Source organism: Miniopterus natalensis, chromosome 2 (assembly GCF_054644295.1).
Source record: "Miniopterus natalensis isolate mMinNat1 chromosome 2, mMinNat1.hap1, whole genome shotgun sequence".
In the NCBI taxonomy this organism is placed as follows: domain Eukaryota; kingdom Metazoa; phylum Chordata; class Mammalia; order Chiroptera; family Miniopteridae; genus Miniopterus; species Miniopterus natalensis.
Genome location: NC_142082.1, coordinates 153,846,109 through 153,867,258, shown reverse-complemented (window position 1 = coordinate 153,867,258; position 21,150 = coordinate 153,846,109). Strand labels below are relative to the sequence as shown.

General features: G+C 33.7%; 1 protein-coding gene across 2 annotated transcripts in view; it reads left to right on the top strand.

Annotated features, from left to right (window-relative positions):
- Positions 1-21,150, top strand: part of CCDC91 (coiled-coil domain containing 91) — a 183,200-nt gene that overhangs the window by 116,377 nt on the left and 45,673 nt on the right. For both annotated transcript variants that reach the window (XM_087814743.1, XM_016199099.2), the window contains 4 exons: positions 558-650; positions 739-807; positions 4,612-4,788; positions 19,270-19,383. In XM_087814743.1, coding sequence (XP_087670869.1) covers positions 558-650; positions 739-807; positions 4,612-4,788; positions 19,270-19,383 — 453 coding nt within the window. The remainder of the gene's footprint in view (positions 1-557; positions 651-738; positions 808-4,611; positions 4,789-19,269; positions 19,384-21,150) is intronic.

The window sequence follows — 21,150 nt, the reverse complement described above, 5'->3', positions numbered from 1 at the left end:
TCATTCTAAATGTACACTGCCTCCCTAAAAAAGTTTTAAATCAGAACTACTTTGAAAGACATAGATCTAGTTTTAAATATTGGATATCAGAATTAATTTATATTTAAAGGAGGCTACTTTATATCTGAGAAAATATCTTATTTGTCTTTTGTAACTGAAAGAGAAATCTGTAAAAATAGGAATATATATTTTCTTTTGGTTGTGTTTCTCCATAAGAAAACTGTTCCAGGACAAGTATGTGGCTCATCTATATTGAATATATTGAAGCTACAGAAGTGAAATTTTCTTAGAAAACTCCATTCAAAATCCAAGTACCTAGTTCATAACTGGCTGATGGTTCTGTGTGTGTTTTAACTTGTACATTGGAATAAAAGTAAATACATGAACTCCATGTACTTTAACATTAGCTATCTCATAATATTGATTGTTTCCATAGATTCATCTTTTGAATCTCTGGTAGAAATACAATATTTTGGGGCAAATGAATTCCACCAGGTGTTCTCCTTGTTGATATAGGTCTCAGAGTGTAATCATAATCCATTTATCTTTCCTTGTAGCATCAGAGGCTCCTTGAAATGCTAGATACAGAGAAGGACCTGTTAAAAGAAAAAATAAAGGAAGCTTTGATTCAGCAATCTCAAGAACAGAAGGTAATAGTTTAAGTTTGCTCAGAGTGTAGAAAGAATGTGTTCTGTTACTTCAGATAATACATTTGAGTGTCTGTCTTATCATTTATAGGAAATATTGGAAAAATGTTTGGAGGAAGAAAGGCAAAGAAATAAAGATGCATTAGTATCTGCTGCAAAGGTATTTCCACCTGAAAAGTTGATTCTGTAGTTTAATTCCAATATTTGTCCTATTTGTTATTATGTTTACCTCCACCTCAAAGCCTAAATTTAAAATTTTTATTCTGATATGAAAATTGTAATTATCACTTATTTGCCTAGTATAAACCCATCTGTAATAATGAGTTTCTTTGTAAATGGAATTAAAAGACTGAGTTCATTAATGGTACAACCAATCTACTTTGTAAAAATATATTATTCCAGACAAACAAAAAAGAATATTTTCCTTATTTTTTCTCTTAAAATTTAGGTTATTACATTCCTATTCTTGTTAAATTCACATTATATAAGATTATGATGATGTTGAAATGCTTTACATTTAGATTAATAATTGGTAAAAGAATTTTTAAAAGAATATATATATATTTATATATAGACACTGGTGTACACTTGGTATTTGATTGGTATACAAGTAATATGTGTGAGTGTTTATGCACATGTGGGTGTGTATTTATGTGTATATATGTATGTGTGTATATGTATATTTATTTATCAAGATACATGATTTTTTCAAATTTACCTTTATTGTTGAAAGTATTACAGATGTCCCCTTTTTTCCCCATTGACCCCTTCTATCCCTCACCCACGCCTGCCCCAGGCCTTCACCACACTATTGTCTGTGTCCATGGGTTATGCATATATGCATATAAATTCTTTGGTTAATCTCTCCTACCTACCCACCCCCACCTTCCATCTGAGATTTATCAGTCTGTTCCATGCTTCTATGTCACTGAATTTATTTTATTCATCAGTGTATTATGATCTTTAGATTCCACATATAAGTGAGATCATGTGATGTTTATCTTTCTCTGCCTGGCTTATTTCCCTGAGCATAATATTTTCCATGTCCTTCCATACTATTCCAAAGGATACGAGATCCTTCTTTTTTACAGCTGTATAGTATTACATGGTGTAAATGTCCCACAGCTTTTTTATCCACTCATCTACTCATGGACACTTGGGCTGTTTCCAGATCTTAGCTATTGTAAATTGCACTGCTATGAACTTTACAATAGCTAAGTTACGTGATTTTTAAAGCTGACTTTGAAGTAGCTCATCTAAGTAATGATTCATAGATATTAAACATATATACCAACAAATTACATATATAGTCCTGACTTTTGAGGTTTGGATTTAAATTTAGTAAACAAATATTGCAAGTCTCTCATGTGTAAATAACTGCCACGGTGGAAGTTCAAGGGTGACTGTGATTTTTCTCTTTTTGTTAAAGAACTTACAGTCAGGTAAGAAAAAAAATTATTTACTTACCAATAAGTCAAGGAGCAATACATTAAATTTTTATGAGTGTATAGGTAGTATTTCCATGTTACAGGAGTTTTTAACAACCAGTGGTGTTTGAAATAAGTCTTAAAGGATGGCTTGCATTCAGAAGTTTAAGTTTGAATTTTATTCCATAGAGAGAATAGACACATTGACATTTTTGGGGTTTTTTTGTTTTGTTTTGTTTATTAAATATATCTTTATTGATTTCAGAGAGAGGAAAGGAGAGGGAGAGAGAGAGACAGAAATATCAATGATGAGAGAGTCAATGATCGAGCCCGCAACCCGGGCATGTGCCCTGACCGGAAATTGAACCCCGATCGCCTGGATCCCAGGTCAACGCTCAACCGCTGAGCCACATTTTTGAACATTTGTGTGGCATAATGGCAATTGACATTAACTTTTGGGAGATGAGAGATAACAAAGGCTAGAGGCAGAGAAATAATTGAGTGCATCAGAAGTCTGGGTAAGATATAGTGAGTAGCAGAAATAGAGTAGTAGTAGTAGCTTGGAAAGGAAATAAATAGGCAAATTCTAGAAATAGAAGATGGAATCTATGTATATGTTTTGTCTGGGTGATAATAGGAGGTGACCAAGTTGTGAACTCTCTGAGTATTGGTTCAACAGCAACATGGAAAATAATGCTATTTCTTTGGTATGGAGTTTGAGGTGCCTGTGATATATACAGAAGACAAAGTCAAGTAGACACCTAAATCCACCTCACATTTATAAACCAGGAGAAAGGAATAACCTGAAGATACTAATAGTGGTTTTTGTTTTTCAGCAGATAGATGGTAATGGTAGCCATGGAAATTATTGTCATGTATAATCACCTCTCAGGGGAATGCAAAGTGACAGGTGGTCCAAGGTCTGAGCCCTGAAAGAATAACAAAATTTAAAATCCAGAGAAAGGAAGAAGTTACAAAGAACTGAAAAAACTCAGCCAGATTAGTAAGAGAAACATAAACTGCATGCTGTCATGCAAACCAAGAAAAGAGAGGCTTCAAGAAAACAGAAATAGGAACTATGTAAAATGTTGCTTCGAGGTCAACAAAAATAAGGATTAAAACAACAAAAAATATCATTTGGATTAAACAACGTGGAAGGTGTTGGTGAGCATAGTAAGAGTAGTGTAAGAGAAGAATGGTGGAGTGAAATAGAAGTTCAGAAAATGGTAACTGTCAACTTCCATAACTTTTGTCAAATTGGTCGTGAGCTGGAAGCAATAGAAAAAGTGGTAACTTTCTAGGGATCAGGGTGGGAGGTCTGTGGACTTTACTGCATACCAAAGTAGGATGGCTTTCTTGAGGAAAATTCTTGTGCAGTTGTTTGAGCTGCAGCTGAAGTGTATGCATTTTTCTGTGGAACTTCATTTTACTGAATAACTAGGGTTACACAGACTTTAAATATTTGGCATTTACTCCTAAATAAGTGGAGTGAGCCCAGCACATTAAGAAGAAAAACTGACAGTTTTTGTTGCTAATGATAAAATTCAAGCTTTAAAGCAAAAATTATAATTTTGGAAAATTGTATCTGCTTTCTAATACTTAAAACTTTTCTGATGAAATTGATGGTGGTATTAACTAATGTGACTTTTGTTATGAAATTTATCAACATCTGTAGGAAATACATAACTCATTGATTCAGTGTTTCCCAAATAAAAAAATGTTTCTAAAATCATGCATAGATAAAGGATTCATTCAAAGTGCAAGAAAGGATTGTAAGAGTACAAAAATTTGACATGATTTGATTTTTCCTATTGCAACTTACTTTTAAGAACTAGTTCTCATTAAGTTTTGGTGTGAAATTGTCAAGAATATCTACAGTGATCTCAACCTGGTTACTGAGTTCTACTTTCTCTACTACATATTTGTGTGGGACTGGGTTTTTCTTTTTAATATACTTTAACCAAATAATATCATTACAGATTAATACAGAGGACAGATATTAGAATCTAGATGTCTTCTATTAAGTCAGGTGTTAATGAGATTTACAAACATTCTTTTCACTTCTTAATTTTAGAAAATATAGTTATTTTTATGTTTGTTAATATACAATGCATTTAATGTTATTAGTTTTAAATGAATTAATTGGTAAATATTTTAATTTTGTCTTGGTTTAAATTTCTAATATGGTAAATCTTAAATTGTATAACCAACATAAACAAAAGCTCTTTGAAGTCTTTAATAATTTTTGTGAGTGTAAAGAGATCTTAAGACCAAATAGTTCAGCAACTGCTACTTTAAGCTAAGGCTTGGTTTCTTTGAAGTTTAGAAATGCCATGGAAATAAGTTGATTATTTGTACAAAAACAAATAATTGATTTTATTTTACAGCAATTATTAAATATGCATAAAAACAATGTGAACCTAAGCCCTGTACAAAGTTTTGTGTTTTTTAGATTAACTCAAGTCTATCTTATTCAAAGAATTATTGTGCAGTCATCCTTTCTGTTCTTTTTGTTTTGGTTATTATTTGTTTTGAAGCTTGAGAAAGAAGAAATGAAGAATGCAGTCTTAAAAGCCATAGAAGAAGAAAGAAAAAGTTTGGAAAAAGTCCATGCCGAGGAAAGGGAATTATGGAAGACTGAGCATGCAAAAGATCAAGAAGAAGTATCTCAGGCCATCGAAAAAGCTATACAAGAGCAAAGAAAAATTAGCCAGGTTAGTAAAACTAATTCTTTGTGAGTAATTTTTTTCTGATTTTTCTCAAAATGCAGTACCCTTACTATTATTTTATCTTACATAAAATCAACTTAGTGGATATATCAGTATTTAATCATTTTGCCTTTGGTATTAATATTGTAAACAAATAATTCTCAATGTATCTATTATTTTTACTTTCTCATAGTTATAATCTTACCTTTTTACTCTATTTTCACAATCCAAATTTATGTTTAGTCATTACAACTACATTAAACCTCCTGTTTAACAGATTTGTTTTTCTTTTTCACAAACAACACACATACACAATCAATACAAAATAATATACATATGTAGAAAACAATTTGATTCAATTAATTTGTCTAATTTGTGTGTCTATAAACCTGTAGTTCATAGTAATAATTAATAGAACCTCACAAGAAATTCTTGTCTCATAAAAGATATATACATATCAACAAATAGGTCTACATACACTATAACTTGATTACTTACATGAACAATTAAAAACTTTATTAGTTTTATTTTTTATAATTGAATTTGCATGATTTTACTTGTATTTAGTCTTTTCATTATGTAGGCAAAAAGATACCTGAATGAACCTTTCCTTAAACAAATATGAAAAGAAAGAAAAAAATAACGTCATTCATAGAAGTATTTTCCTTTATATGATCAAAGTGCTACATTACTATAGTACATTGTTCATTCAGCCACGCATTATAAAAGTAGCTAAAATGACTCTTTTGAGAACAGCCAACTAAGATTATTTTTTTATGACTCATTAAGTTTACTAAAGCACTAAAAACTTCAGTGCTTCTAATATCCACGATAAATATTATTAACAATTGTATATTTGGGGAGAGAAAGGGAAAGAAGGAGAGAAGAGGAAAGGAAGAGAGAGAAAAAGAGAGAGAAAATGAGAGTGTGTTTGTTTTGTGGCTGACAGTTGAACAGAGAACATCTAGCAGAGATTTTTTTGTTAGTTCTAAATTTTAATAACAGTATTTCTTGGTGAAAATTGCACACGGTTTGGGGTTCAACTTTGGAAAGACAGTGCTAAGTTAAAGACTTACTTGAGCATGTCTTAATGAAATAGCTATGTGCAGCCATGGTCTTTAAAACACTAATACCTAGATTGTATTTAGGTTTTGTTCTCACCCTGGGGTCCATGAGGGCTGGAACTTGGTATATCTTTCACATATCAAATTCTTTTAGGATCAACATTGATGATAAACCCTTACCTTACTCAGATTTGTTATTGTATGGTAGCTAAAATGTCATGCCCCCTGGTCTTGGAGTCTTCCACCAGTACTGAAATTTGCTGTGCTACCTTTCTCCTCCCACACATACCCCAGCTTTCCTGCCTGTGACCAATATGCCTAAACTAGGGTCAAGGCTCATGGGCGTATCGATATGTAACATTTAATAAAGCTTGTCTTCCTTCTTTGACTGAAGGCTTTTGCTAATAGTATTCAAAAGAAAAAAGAAAAACTGATCCTGAGCACAAAATTTTATGAATCTCCCATCTTTAATTTTGTTTTCTTCACACTTAGAGAAAATGATCCTCAATCTTAGTGTTGGTAAATTTCTGCCTGATATAATGTCCATATGGGTTATCAGAAAAAATTAATATTATAATAGGTAGGTAGGTGAGAAGTTAGGTAAGTTGATTATCATGAAAAGTATGCTTATTATAGAATAAATCACAATATGTATATTCTTAGATTTGGTCTATGTATGATTTTTTTCCTACAGAGACACTTTTAATAGGAAGGAAATTCATATCAACCCCCAAGTATGGGAAACACTGCATTAACATTTTATTATTAGCTTTTTAGGGAATCACCAATTCACAGACATTTATAGATATCACTTCATTCATTGATCACACTAATTCCCTAGAAAAGCAGATTAGAAAAAGCAATAAAGTATTACATATTGCTTTGTAAAAATCCTATAAAGTTAATTAAATGCTGCAAATTAACTAAATTACAGGACCAGAAATATAATTTGTAAATATATTTTACCCCTGGACTACTAGAGATGGGATTCTGAAATCCTGCCTCTTGAACTTACTCATACTCTTGAGGACTTTAACTGTGAGTCTCAGAATTATAATTAACATCCTTGTTACTCCTTTCAGGAAAAATACCTGGAATATTAAACATTACGAAAGTTGACAGAATGTTATCATCACTTATACCAATAAGGAAAATAATAATAGTTCTTCATGTTCAAGTTTCATTTACTTGGCTTTATTTTAAACAAATATTTTAGGCTGTTTGCTAAAAAGCTATTTTTATGGAATTTGTTCTTCAGTTTTGGCTCCAGAAAAATAGTAAGAAAATAGTAGTTGTGGTGATGGTGATGGTGGTGGTAGGATTGGCAATAATTATAGCAATATTGGCTAAAATTAATTTATTTCTAAGTACCAGGCACTTTCTAATTGTTTTACATGTTTGATCTCATTTAATCCCCACGACCACCTTATGAGACAGAAACTATTATTATCCCCATTTTTACAGGAGCGGAAATTAAAGCTTAGGAAGATTATGTAACTTGCTCAAGGCCATAATAACGTTTTGGAAAAGGCAACAGTCTGGATCGAAAACCAGGCAGCCTTACTCCAGAGGCCTTGCAACTCGCCACTACACTACTCTCCCTCCCAATGTTCTCATCGTAGAATAGAGTATGAATTCAGCTTATTGATTACTTAATATATAATAGGAAAAACTTGAAGGGGTTATTTTAATTTCTTTATTGATTTAGTAATATTTATTAAGCATGTACCATATGTTGACACCGTTGGGAGATTTTTGTATATAGCATCTAACAAGATAGACAAGGTCCCTAGGCACTCATAGAGCTTATATTCAAGTTAAAAAACCTTTAACAAATAAGGTAAATTCCATATAGTGATATAGGCTGTGAAGAAAAAAGTCAGGGTTATGTGTTTAGCTAAGAATGGGTGGTAGGGAACTTGTTTAGTTAAGAAAGTTAGGAAAAAAGCCAAACTCAAAAAATTTGCATGCTAAATGATTCTATTTATATTACATTCTAAAGAGGGCAAAATTAACTTGAGAGGAAAAAAATCAGTTGTTTCCTGGGAAGGGAGAGGGAGACTTTTTGAAGGTAAAGGAAATGTTTTAATTATAATTGTGGTGATGATCACATTTGATAAAACTTATCAAATTATTTCCATGGTGATGAATTTTAGTATATGCAAATAACATTTTCTTAAAGCTGCTTTTTAAAACAAATGTCTACCAGAATAAATTATTGAATAGGTGGTAATTTCAGATGGTGACTTCATTTACTCAGGTGATGAAGGGTTGAGTTTCATGGGCATAAAAAATTCAGTTTGTTCATATTAAATTAGAGGTGACTATTCTTGATCCTAGAGAGAGGAAATGTTGAGTAGGCAGCTAGAAATATGGTTCTGGAGTTCAGGTGATTTGTTGGGGCTGGAGATCAAAATTTGGGGTGGACAAGAATATAAAGGGTAATTTTCTGGACAGGACTGTACATGTCATTCTTTCATGGAATGTGGTCCTCTTCTGCCTAGAAAAAATATGGCCACTTCAGATTAACTGTGTAACAGTGGACACAGTCTCACACTAACAAGTGTATTTCAGATGAAATTGTGAAGGTGTTAAAGTTATTGGTGCTTTCTGTATCACACTGTCCAGGATTGAGAGGCCAGGACTTCGTCTGTCTTATCTAGGAAGCTCAGGGTCACCAGCATAAATAGTAGCTTCTGCCGTCTTCTGCACATCTCCCACCTCCTGTCTAGTTTCAGAGGCCAGCATTCATTGTGGCCTCCAGTTCTTTGGCAGCTAGTTGGGATCCATACAGCCTGAAGAGCTACTACTGTCCAGGAAACTACAAGCTGCTTGTGTACTGACTAAAGGGACTGATTTAGAAAAGCACAGAAGCTGTTTTTTAATTTCAAGATTTAGGCCACTTCCCAGCACTCAAATGTTTCTTTAATAAAAAGAATTCTGGAATCAAAACTTGTAATTAACAGCAACCAGCATCTTTGGCCATTAAGTCACAGTAGAAATTAGGAAAGGATAGAACATGGCAAAGCAAAAAACAATCAGTGTAAACCTAAGCAACTAAAATTAGTACTGAGAAAGTAAGGAAAATAAAACAGCTTCTGCTGTACAATTTATCTCTAGATTTTCTCTGTGTTAATAGTGTCATTAAGTCAGGAGATAAATATTAAACTATGACAGAAAATGTGATACCTAAGGATGTGGCTCATGTAGCTTCGAACTTATTTGAGAGAGGATTTTGTTTGGCTTTGGTCATAAATTAAGACTAGGTCATAGAGTTCATTATAGATTTGTGCTTTTTTTCTGAGATATTAGGTAGAAAGTTTGATTCTGACTTATTTGACTTTCATATTGAATTAATTCTGTGTGCCTTGAAAATCTTTGTTAAAGAAAGGAAAGTACATTTGTTATTGACACCAACGTGGGCAAAAAGAAGAGTCATTAATTTTGCTGTTCTAGCAAAGTCCTGTAAAAGGACTCCAGTGCATACAGACACTTAAATTAGTTCTGACGTTGAAAGCTCTTCATAATAGTTTATAACCGCAACCACTGTAATTTGGGGTTATGTTTTCCCCAAAAGCCACAGATATTACAATCAGTGGTTAAATTTTCTTTAAGAAATTTTGTATTGCCACCTGACCCTTCCTTTTATAAAAGAAATAGCATTTCTATTTTAGCTTAGCAAGCCAGATAATTTTATAACACTGAAATAAATTTTTCTGTAGTGACTTACTTAGTTTTGATTCATGGGTTTGTTTTAAAGTCATATTTATAAAATGTTGATAGTTACCTAATTATAGCTGAAATGTTAATTACATTTGAATTGCCAAAAGTATTGTATCTAAGGACAAGTGAACAAATAATACATCAACTTATCTTTTCATCTCTTGAGACTTTTTGTTCTGTCAGATTTGTTTCATTCAATGAGATAATCATCTGCCAAATTATCTAGTTCAGAAAAGTGGAATTTCTCCTAGACACTTCCCTCTCAAATCCCCATTTTCATACCTTTTTAATCATCAACACCTTCCCGTTTTACTTGTTAAATAATTCTTAGACATATGCACTTCCTTCCTACCAGCTATCATGTCTTCATTATACTTATCTTGACCTCCTGCATTGACTTCTTTGCTTCCAGTTTTGGTGTCTTTCAATTTGTAATAAAAATGCATGTCATTCTCCTACTTTAAACTCTTCACTTTAGGATAGCCTATAGAATAAGAGTCAAGCTTCATAGCATGAACTACAAGTCTTTCAGAGCATGAAATGTAAATCTTTCAGTGACCTGGTCCCTGCCTCTCCGGCTTATCTTCTGCTACCCTGCTTTACATTCATGCTTTCAGTAGCAGACTGCAGGTATACATACCATGTTCTTTCAGGGTATCGGACCTTCAGTCATACTGTGCCTTAAGCCTAGGGTGCCACTGCTTTCCTAATTTGAAAACCCACTCTCATTTAATAATTTAACATTTTTTAATCCAGAAAATTTATATTCCACTTCTCAGATTAAAGCAAGTGTTCTTTCTTCTTTGTTATTCATTATATCACTGTACTAGTGCCCAGCCATATTGTATTGAAAGGATCTCTGTGTGTCTCCTCCACTAGATTATGAACACCTTGAAAGTCAGAACTGAGTCTTGAACAAACCACAAGAGATTATAAAATGTTTCAGGACCAGCACTGTTTTAATGAGACAGATTAATCTTTTTAAAATGGACCTGATTTTTAATAACACAGTTTAGCTCTTCTAGAGTTTTGGTTGCTTTGAAATGGAACATTTTAACAAAAGTTGGGTCATTCACCAAAAATATTGCTCTGTGTTATGATCCCTTTAAAAAATATTCATTAAATTTTTTTGTTGGGTGCCAAACTGAGATTTTTTTTTTTTTTAATGAAATACCTAGAAGTAATCTGGAAGAAAAGGATAATTACTGTAATCTTCAGAAACATGCTAACTTTGAACAGCTAGGTTCACTCTGAGGTTTGAGTGGCTGGATGAGTCCCAGCAGAACTTTTAGGTCACAGTGAAGCAGCGCACTGCCTTTCCCTGGGCAGGTAGGAGAGCACTCTCACTTCCGCCACCATGCTTTGAGAGAGACATTTCTAAATCAGGACAGGACTATTTTAGACATTTACTGTGCCTCCCCGGCATCTATTCCTCTTTCCAAAGTGATACTTTTTATTTCTTAGCCATGTGGTTTTGAATAGCTGAAAAAGGGCAGATTAGAAAAAAATAGGGGGAAAATGTTAACTCAGTACATTATGAAGCTATCAAATCACAAGTTCTCTAGCAAGAAGTGTATCATTTTCTATCCAGGATTGTGAAAATGGATTAGGTGGGAGATTGAAGAATGCATATATTGAGAATATAATTTCCGCTGTCATTATTTTGCTGAGATCTCTACTTCTCTTTCAGGAATAATTACTGTAAAATCACTTCAAAATACACTTAAAATATCGCCACTTTTTAAGCATAACATTAGATAAGTAGCTTAACGGCTTTAAACCTCAGACTATACCTGCCTCTCAAAATGGTTCTGAGGATTAAATAAAAATACAAATAACTATTTTGTTAACTTTAAACACCAAACATTATTGCTTATATATTTTTATTTTAATACTCTTTAAATTTTTCTTAACCTGTACCGTGTCTTTCACACAGATCTCTGTTAGTTGACAGAATCTTTAATTGTAAGTACCATTAACAAGCTTATAACTCAGGATAAATTTATTTAACTTATTTAGCATAGTGCCTGGAACCTAGTATGTGCTGTTGTTGCTGAGATGCCCACCACTGTTGTTGATACTCTTATCATTACTACCTTCTTAATCACTGTAATTTTTACACCTAGCACAGTGCCATGCATACTAAACAAAGAGTGAGCGGATGGTCACTGTGATTACCTGGGGTCTGGTTTCCAACCTGTGTCACGGTGCCCTGGGATGCTGCAGTGAACTCACAAGGCTGCTGCAGGGTATTTTAAATATTAGAGGGCGATACAGAGATACTTGAGATCACATGGAAACCAGGTGAACTACTAGCTTGTCCATACTAGTGTCTTATTTTTCTTTAGTGAATCTGGGTTTGGTTTAGGGATTGCTGTGATAAAAAGCAAGTACCATGCAAATGTCAGTGTGGAACAGGAAATGAGATTGTTGTTGTCCAGTTTTATACCAAGATTCAAGAAGCTACGCAGCGCCTGGTGCGCACAGAACCGTGAGTAGGTAACGGATGGGGATGAAATGAGCGTGTTTCCTTCCGTGTGTGTGTGTCTTACAGCTACTGAGTTATGGCCAGTTAATTAATAAGTGGGGCAGTTGGGTGTCTCTTTTGGCTTAGAAGGCGTAATGAAAAAAGTTACTCAGGCAGCAGTGGAGCCGTGAACTGAGAAAGCTTGGGACCCTAGTGTTGTACTCACTTTATCAGGTGCTCTGGGGGCACAAGAAACATAAGATCTAGTCCCTACCTTAAGTAAATTTCCTTTAATTGGGGAAACAAATCACTCATTCACTGAAGATGAATTATGCATCTACACTCTGCGCTAGTCAGTGTTAGAGTTCTAGTCATGAAGAATTTGAACTGCGATAAAAATAATCCCTGGCTTCAAAGGGATCTCAGCTTAGTAAGGTGGACAAGTAAAGCAGTTATTAAATCTGAGGGATGGCGTGCTTTTAGAGATCACATGTAGGGTGCTGTTTGAGCAGATACAAATGGTGGTGGATCCACCCATGCTGTGAGGAGGTGTGGAAGAGCTGGAACATTTCAGGAAAGGCTTGTAGAGGTGACGTTGCTGCAACTGAATGTGCAGGAGGAGGAGCAGGCTTGTTGTCAAAAGAGGAGGATAGGGGAAATCACTCCAGGCTGAGAGCTGGCGCGGCCAGGAACCACAGATTGAATACTTACTGTGCTCCTACCGAGATTACAAACAGGAATGAGACTTCGCAGTTGTCTTCAGGATCTTACAGTGAACTGGGAAATATGCCAGTGTTCTGTAAATGTAAAATTATTTCAAAATAAAAAGTTTGATATATAATTTTTCTTAAACATACCTAGTTATAAAGAGCAGATAGAATACTCATTTTTATCTACTCCCTTCTAAAACCCCACTGAAATAAAAATCTACTGAAGCAGAACCCTAAGCTAAGCTAGAGCTAGAGACAACTGAGAATCCCAGAATACGTTGTAGAAACTCCAAAAGCTGACTAGTTCATGGCACCAGATACCTCTGGAAGTGGGAATGGAGATGAAACTTCAAATAGAAGGAAAGTTTAAATGTGTTTAATAAGCGGTTAGATCTCCAGTCATTTTTTCCCAATCCTGGAAGAATACTGAGATTCTCGGGGGGGGGGGGGGGGGGGGGGATGCAGGGTCTCTGGACCAGGGATCACTAAGCACAGTTGAAGGTAAAGGTGCTATAATGAAATTGGGTTGGAAGGAGAGCAGGGTGAAAAGTTTTATGCTGTTTCTTGAGAACCTTAGCTGTTTTTCCCATCCCAGCTCTCAGAGTGCTGACAACCAGACAGGAAATTGGAAGATTCTTTTCTGACGAATCTAGACAGCTCAAGAAGAAAGACCTAAGTATATTGGTATCAAAAATTGCCCCAAGGAAACAGCCCAGCCAGATTACTCTGCTATTAAGGTCACAGTCCATAAACCACAACTGCAAGCACAGAGATGTTACTCAGCATTTTAGGGCTCTACTCTTTAACCAGGAGCAAGTAGTCAAGTAGAACAGTCACGTTCTCATGAAAAGCAGAGAATAAAACAGATGCTGTGGAGACATGAAAAGTTAAAAAAATTATCATTAATTTCCTCAGAGGTAAGAAAAGATTTTACATTTGCAGAACAGGAAGAGGATGTTATTTTTTTTTAAGTCAAATGAAAATATTAGAAATTTAAAATATGGTAGAAAGTTAAAAACAAAAACAGAAGTCAGAAGATGAAATTATAGAAGTCTTCCAGAGAAAAGGGTGTAAAAATACAAAGAAATGGAAAACAACAGTGTAAAGATCAGAAAACTAGGCAGTCAACTCAGGAGGATCATTAGCTGAATCATAGGATTTTGGGAGATAAAAAACTAAATAGGATGCAGGAAATAATTTATTATTATTATTAAAGTAAAAAACTCCCAGAATTGAAGGACATGAGTTTCTAGATTGTAAGATGTGAATTTCTAGATAGGCCTATAACTAGGTTTGTCATGAATATTTTGAGAAACAAGGCTAAATGCATAAATGTTCTCATAGAGGAAAAAAATTATGCAAATGATGAGGAATCAGAATGTAATCAGACTCAACAACTTTTAAAACTGCAGACATTTCCAAGCTAGAAATCCACAATTAGCGAAACTGTAAGTGTGAGGGTAGAATAAAGGCATTTTTCAGACAAAGGAGATATTAAAACTTTATTTTCCATGTGCCTTTTCTCAGAAATCTCCTGGAGAGAGGTGCTCTATTAAAACAAAGGAGTAGGCTAAAAAAGAAGAATTCCATGGTATTTAGAAAGCCAGAGAGACTATTCAAGAGAGATACAGTGAATCCCCAGCAGTATGCTTGAGGGAGATCCCAAAATAGACAGCTATGTAACAGAGCTAGAAAACAGCCAATCCAGTTTGGAGGTATGTCTCCAAGAAGATAAACATAATAGAATATCTGATATCTTTGAAAATATCGAGTAGATATTTAGACAATTAGAATTTGGAAATCAGTTGGTAATACACATTTGCTCAGGCCAGTAGAATATGGCTTTAGTAACATTGGATCATTTCTGAGCCCAAATCTTAAGCGACCTTACATTCCTTTGCAACTCTGTCCAGCAGCTATGTGAAAAATCCTGAGCTAGTCTCCTGGAGAATGGGACACCACAAGAAGGAGAAACAGGCTGTTCTAGCTGATTCCATTCTAGTAATAGCAGTCAAATCAGCCCCAGCAGTTGATTGCAGATACCTGGGAGAGCCCAGCCAAGACCTAGAGAAGCGTCCAGCTGAGCCCTACCCAGGTTGCCAACGCAGAATCGTGACCTAAATCAGGAGTTGGCAAGCTTTTTCTATAAAGGACCAGATAGTAAATAGGATGAGTGGACTAAGAGGCTGAATTGAGAATATTATGTAAGTGCTTATGTAATGAGAAAAAAACAAATTTTTACAAGTTTTTTATAATATAGATCTACTAGTGAGAAGAAAAGAATTTTCTCTTTGAGGGGATAACATTTTGCTTAATTGTGGTTCAAAGTTAGGTAGCCCTGTTATCAAAATGGTTGGAAATAACTCAGTTATTAATGCTGATATGAATGAGATTCTACATATTTCATCTTTTAAAATAGCTTTCACATAGACAAGTACCACCGAATTTTTATATCAGTCAGCAAGCATGTAATTTTAATTGAGCATGTTCATAATTTCACAAGCATTTTTAGAATTAGGTCCTATTAATATTTTTCATTTAACATGTAATTACAGTGCAGACTAATTATTCCCAATTAAAAGTTAGAGGAAAGTGTCTCAGTTGCACAGTAAACAGATTTTGAAATATGGAAATTTCATTTGTACTTGCATCAGTATCTGAAAAGCACTGATGGAACTGTATTTTGAGCTCAATTTGTGTAGGAATGGAAGTCTCACTTCTCTTTTTGACTGTTGATGCACAGGACGTGTATAAAGCAGTTTGCCTACTTGTGTTTAACATGCATTTTCTAAGGAGCATTTTCGCAACCATGTGAAACTTTTAAAATAATATATAATTAGATAATATGTATACTGTGTATAGAAACAAAAAATAATTAAAGCACACAGATAACCCAGAACATTTTTGATACAATGTATTATAGCCTATAGACCCAAATTGAGTTGATTGCTGAGATTTGCTCCATAAATAATTTGACTGTTTACAATCCTTAACTAAATTACACTGCTAAAGAACAAACAACCACATACCATTTATTAGTTTAAGATCCTGTGGTTACTGAAATGTACGGTACATTTAATGGATACTAAAGCATAACTATACTTTAAGCAATAGGGAGCAATTAAGAAATCTTGTACAGATGTGTCATATAAGCTTTTAGCCCTCAGTGACATTTATCATGTCTTATTTAATTGTAACAGTATAGAAACTGATTCCAGTCATTCACTTTTTAAAAAATTATTATGGCCCTAGCCAGTGTGGTTGAGCTGGTTGGGCATCATCCCTTACACCAAGAGGTCGCTGGTTCGATTCCCAGTCAGGGCACATGCCAGGGTTTTGGGCTCAATCCCCAGTTGGGGGAGTATAGGAGGCAGCCAATTGATGTTGATTTCTCTCCCTCCTCTCCCTCTTCCTTCCTCTCCCTCTCTAAAAAGCAGTAAAAACATTTTTTAAAAGAATTAGTATGTACAATTCTTTCTTCTTAAAAACTTGCTATATAATCATTTGGATATGATTTCTTGCATATATTTTACATAAAAATATTTAATATATGATGAGAAATATAACTGAATATTTTAACAAACAAACCATAGCATATATGCAAATGGGTGTTTTTCTCTCCAAACTGTTTTAGAGCAGTGTTTCTCAACTGGAGGTGATCTAGTGAGTAGATGCAAATATGCTGTTTATTATCACAAGACATCCCACCCTTGGCCCCAGCAAAGATTTGTCAGTAGTGCTGAGGTTGAGAAACCTTTCCTTAGAGAGTATACCATGTTCCAGTGGTATAGCCATTACTAAAATATTCTGGAATATAGTCTTTCAGAATTGCCTATTTGAATATACTCATTGGGTCAAATCTTCATTCCTTATGAGGTGTATTTTATTTTGGACTAATTCTCATGACTTATAGTTCATTCATGGAATTCAATAAAACATGCAAGCAGATATTCACAGGCACTTGCATAACTGCATACAAAATTATTTAATTGTCTCCAACTAATTCAGAATTTCATTTGTTCAGAAAATGGAAAGCTTAAACTTTCCTTTTGTATCATATTTAAAGGAACTTGTTTATTGACAAGTACTTTTTAAGGATGGATTTCAGAAACTTGACTGTCCTCTAATACCCATTTGAGAAAAAGAGAATCAAGAAAAACTTTCTTTGTAAACGGTTCTTTGTGAGCTCAAAAATTAGGAGAGGAAGATTCTCAAAAATGTGGCCTGAGCACATTATAGAAACTTTCAACCCCCCCCCCCCAAAAATGTCAGTTGAAATTAGGAGAGGAAGATTCTCAAAAATGTAGACTGAGCACATAATAGAAACTTCCAAGCCCCCAAAAAATGTCAGTTGAAGAACAAATTAGTAAATCCTTCATGTTTTTCCTGGATGTATTCTTTTTATTTAAATTGAGTTTTGCTTTCAAACAGTTCTGGTCAAATTTACCAATATGACCCTTACTAGAGAGAAATTCTGATTGATATTTAATAAAAGACAGATTTATCTTTTACATTCAAATAATTCAGGTCTAAAATTCTGAAAGCTGTGAAAACTAGGGATTTTGTAATTCAACTATTGGCAAAAACCTGACCTGAACTGATGTTGAAGCTATTTATACTTTTACCCACATAGTGTGAATATTCATACTCTTCATTACAGATGTGTTTCAGGGGACTTATTAATGCATGTAATATTTCTTAACCTGGAAAATCAATTTTTTTTTCAAATTCCAAAGTTAAGTGTGAAACCAACAGGAATTTTAATTGTAGATGCTTTTATTTTAAATAATCTTATTTGTCATTTTTTCCTTTTAAAAATTACTATAGTTTTTCAACTTTATAGAAATAATTATGGAAGCAACTTAGTATCTTATCATTTTATCAATGGAAATAAAGCGTATTGAAAAGAAAAACAGTAAAAATTTTCAGTCACCATTATAGGGATTTTCAGATTTTTTGACTTTATTTTATTTATTAGGAAAGAAATCCAAAACATTAAGAGTATACCGTATTTAAGTGGGAAGAGCATATGGTCAAGAAAGTGATAAGATAATGTGTGTATTGCTATGAAAAATGTTGACATCACATAATAATCTTTTTAAATGCAGAATGAAATTAGATGTCATTCTTCCTCAAAAAACTGACAAGATTAGTATAACCAAGGATATAAGAAAAGAGCCATTTTCATGGACTGCTTTTGCAAAATTTTGAACAAAATGTGAAAATCTATAAGAGAGTTCAAGTATTATATCCGTTAGCCAAAATGATTCTACTTGTTGAATTTATCCTAAGAAAATATATATCACAAAGATACATATATGAATGCTCATCAGTGCTTTATTCTATTAAAAACAACCAAAATACCCATGAGTAACAATTGGTGAAATAAGTTATTGTATAGCCCTGTAATAGAATGTAAATCATATTATAAAAGAATATATACTGGCTTAAAAATATTCAAAATATATTTTAACTGAAGAATGCCAGAGTTAGAAAATAGTATATACAGTTTGAGTCCCATTGTCTTTTTCCCAAGTATAATGTGTACATGTGCATTGTTTTGTGTTCATATTTTTCTGTACTTTCAAATTTTCTACAGTAAATATATCCAGAATAGGAAATTACTACTATTTTATATTTTCTGGGTTATATATAATATCTAAAATGAATTGGAAAAGCTAAATAAAAACTACAAAATGAAGGAAGTACTCCTGAGAAATTTCAAAACATTTTGTAATTGATTGCCTGTCAAAAATAAGGATGCTACCTATGTAGATAAATAGAAGTTAAAGAAGTTTGTTTTGTGGCATTTATCCAATCATGAAATGCTATTTAGCAGAAAATATTACTACTTTCTGAGAAGTGTTACATATTTCTTTTTAAAAATTTAGCCTTCTTTCTCCTTGTCTGAAATTCTGAAATCTGTTAGGTAACTGATTATTATTTCAGTAAAATGGGGAGTACCATTTTCTCCCTAGATTTCTCATTTCAAATATTAGCACAGAGGGTGGAATTTTTACCTCTTATTCATGATGTTCAGCTCTCAACATCCTAACCTGGCAGGAGGACCAAATGAGCTGTAAATCTTACCACCCAGACCACACTTGATTATTGTATGATGGGAAAATTAAACGTGAATGAAACAGCGAGAGCATTAGGGTGTTCTTGGAAGAATAAACACAAGTTGGAAGTCTTATGTGGATAGTGCAAAGTACAGGAAGGCAATCAATCATGTAAACATCAAATGAAAGGGTGGTAAGGAAGCCATTGGAGTCTGTCGGGCGCTCCCTGCAATAAATGGCTTATTCCATTTCTTTTCCCTTTCACTCGGTTTAGAAAAGTGCATTCTGTGGAATCTCTAACAGATCTCAAAAGATTCTGTAAGTTCTTAGTCCTGTTTAAAGACACGTTTTGAACAGAATGAGCTCAAACCATTGAAGAGGATTTTTACTTTATATAAAATAGACACAAATTTTGTCATAGTTCATACTTCCATGACTTTTTTTCCTCCTCCCACAAACAGGAAACCGTTAAGGCAGCAATAATAGAGGAGCAAAAGCGAAGTGAAAAGGCTGTGGAAGAGGCAGTGAAAAGAACAAGAGACGAATTGATAGAGTACGTGAAAGAACAGAAAAGGGTAAGTATCTCCTGAAGGGTTTTGATTGGCACTTCCATAAACAGAAGCATTAGCTTCCATATTATTGTATATGAAATTTTAAAATATTTAAGATGTCCTTTATCATGTGATTTAGGAATTTCTATCTAAGATTATTTTCTGATACAATTATATATTCTAATAGTTATATTTATAGTCCTAAATCCATCTGTCAACAAAAAAGCAGCATTGAATAATTTCTTGCCACACTCCTAGAAATGGTCTATGCCATTTTTAATTTAACTTTACAATCATGAAAAAAGGAAACGGTTCTAGATTATTTTTTGATGTAACATTGGTTCATAACATTATTTAAGTTATAGGTAAAAATTTATAATTCGACGTGTATATACTACGTGCTCACCACCAAAAGTCTAACTTCTATCCATCATCAGAGTTGACCCCTTTACTCATTTCGCCCTCCCTCCACCCTCTTTTCCTCTAATTACCACCAATCCGTTGTCTACCTCTGACTTTGTTTTTCTTTTGTTTTGTTTTGCTTTTTTCATTCCACATAAGTGAAATCATATGGTATTTGTCTTTATCTGATTTATCTGATAGATCTTTATCAAGATCTATCCATGTTGATCCAAACGGCAAGATTTCATCTTTATTCAGTCGACCTTTGAACAGCATGGGAGTCAGGGTCACTAACATTCTGCACAGTCAAAAATTTGTGTAAAACTTCTGACTCCCTAAAGCTTAACTACTAATAGTCTACCTGTTGATTGGAAGAATTACTGATTATAAAAACAGTCGATCGGCACACATTGTGTATGTTTTATGCATTATATACTGTATTCTTAGTGTAAGCTAGAGGAAAGAAAATGTTATTAGGAAAATCATAAGGAAGAGAAAATTGATTTATAATATTACTGAAAAAAATTTGTGTATAAGTGGACACACAGTTCAAACCTGTGTTATTCTTAACAATCAGCTATGAATATCACATCTTCTTTATCCATTAATTCATCAGTGGACACTTAGGTTGTTTCTAAGTCTTGCTTATTATAAATAATGCTTCAGTGAACATAGGATGCATACATCTTTGCTTCTTAGTTTGATATAGTCCCATTTGTTTATTTTTTATTATGCTTCCTTTGCTGTTGGATTCAAATCCACAAATAGCATCATTAAGAGTAATATCAAGGAGCTTACCACCCATGTTTTCTTATATGTATTTTTATGGGTTCAGGTCTTACATTGAAGACTTTAATATATTTTGATTGCTTATGTTATGATAGTGGTTTAATTTCATTCTTTAGCACGTGGCTGTTCAGTTTTCCCAGCCCCATTCTGTGAAAGGACTTTCTTTCTTCATTGTATGTTATTGGCTCCATTGCCATAAATTAGCTGTCTATATTTGTATATTTGTGGGTCTATTATTGTATTCCTTATTTATGTTACAACGGTAAACCTACTTTTGCCCGCCCCATATGTTCATCAAAAATATTGTCTTGTAATTTTTCTTGTGTTTTGTCTTTTTCTGCTTTTGGCGTCAGGGTAATGTTGGCCACATAAAATGAATTAGGAAGCATTACCTTCTCTTCAACTTTTTTGGAAGAGTTGAGAAAGATTGGTATTAAATCTTTTTGATCGCTTAGTAGAATTTACCAGTGAAGCAGTCTGGCCCTGGACTTTTGTTTTCTGGAAGGTTTTTGATTACTGTTTTAATCTACTTACTAATGATTGCTGTATTCATATTTTCTATTTCTTCATGATTCAGTCTAGGAAGGTTGTATGATTCTA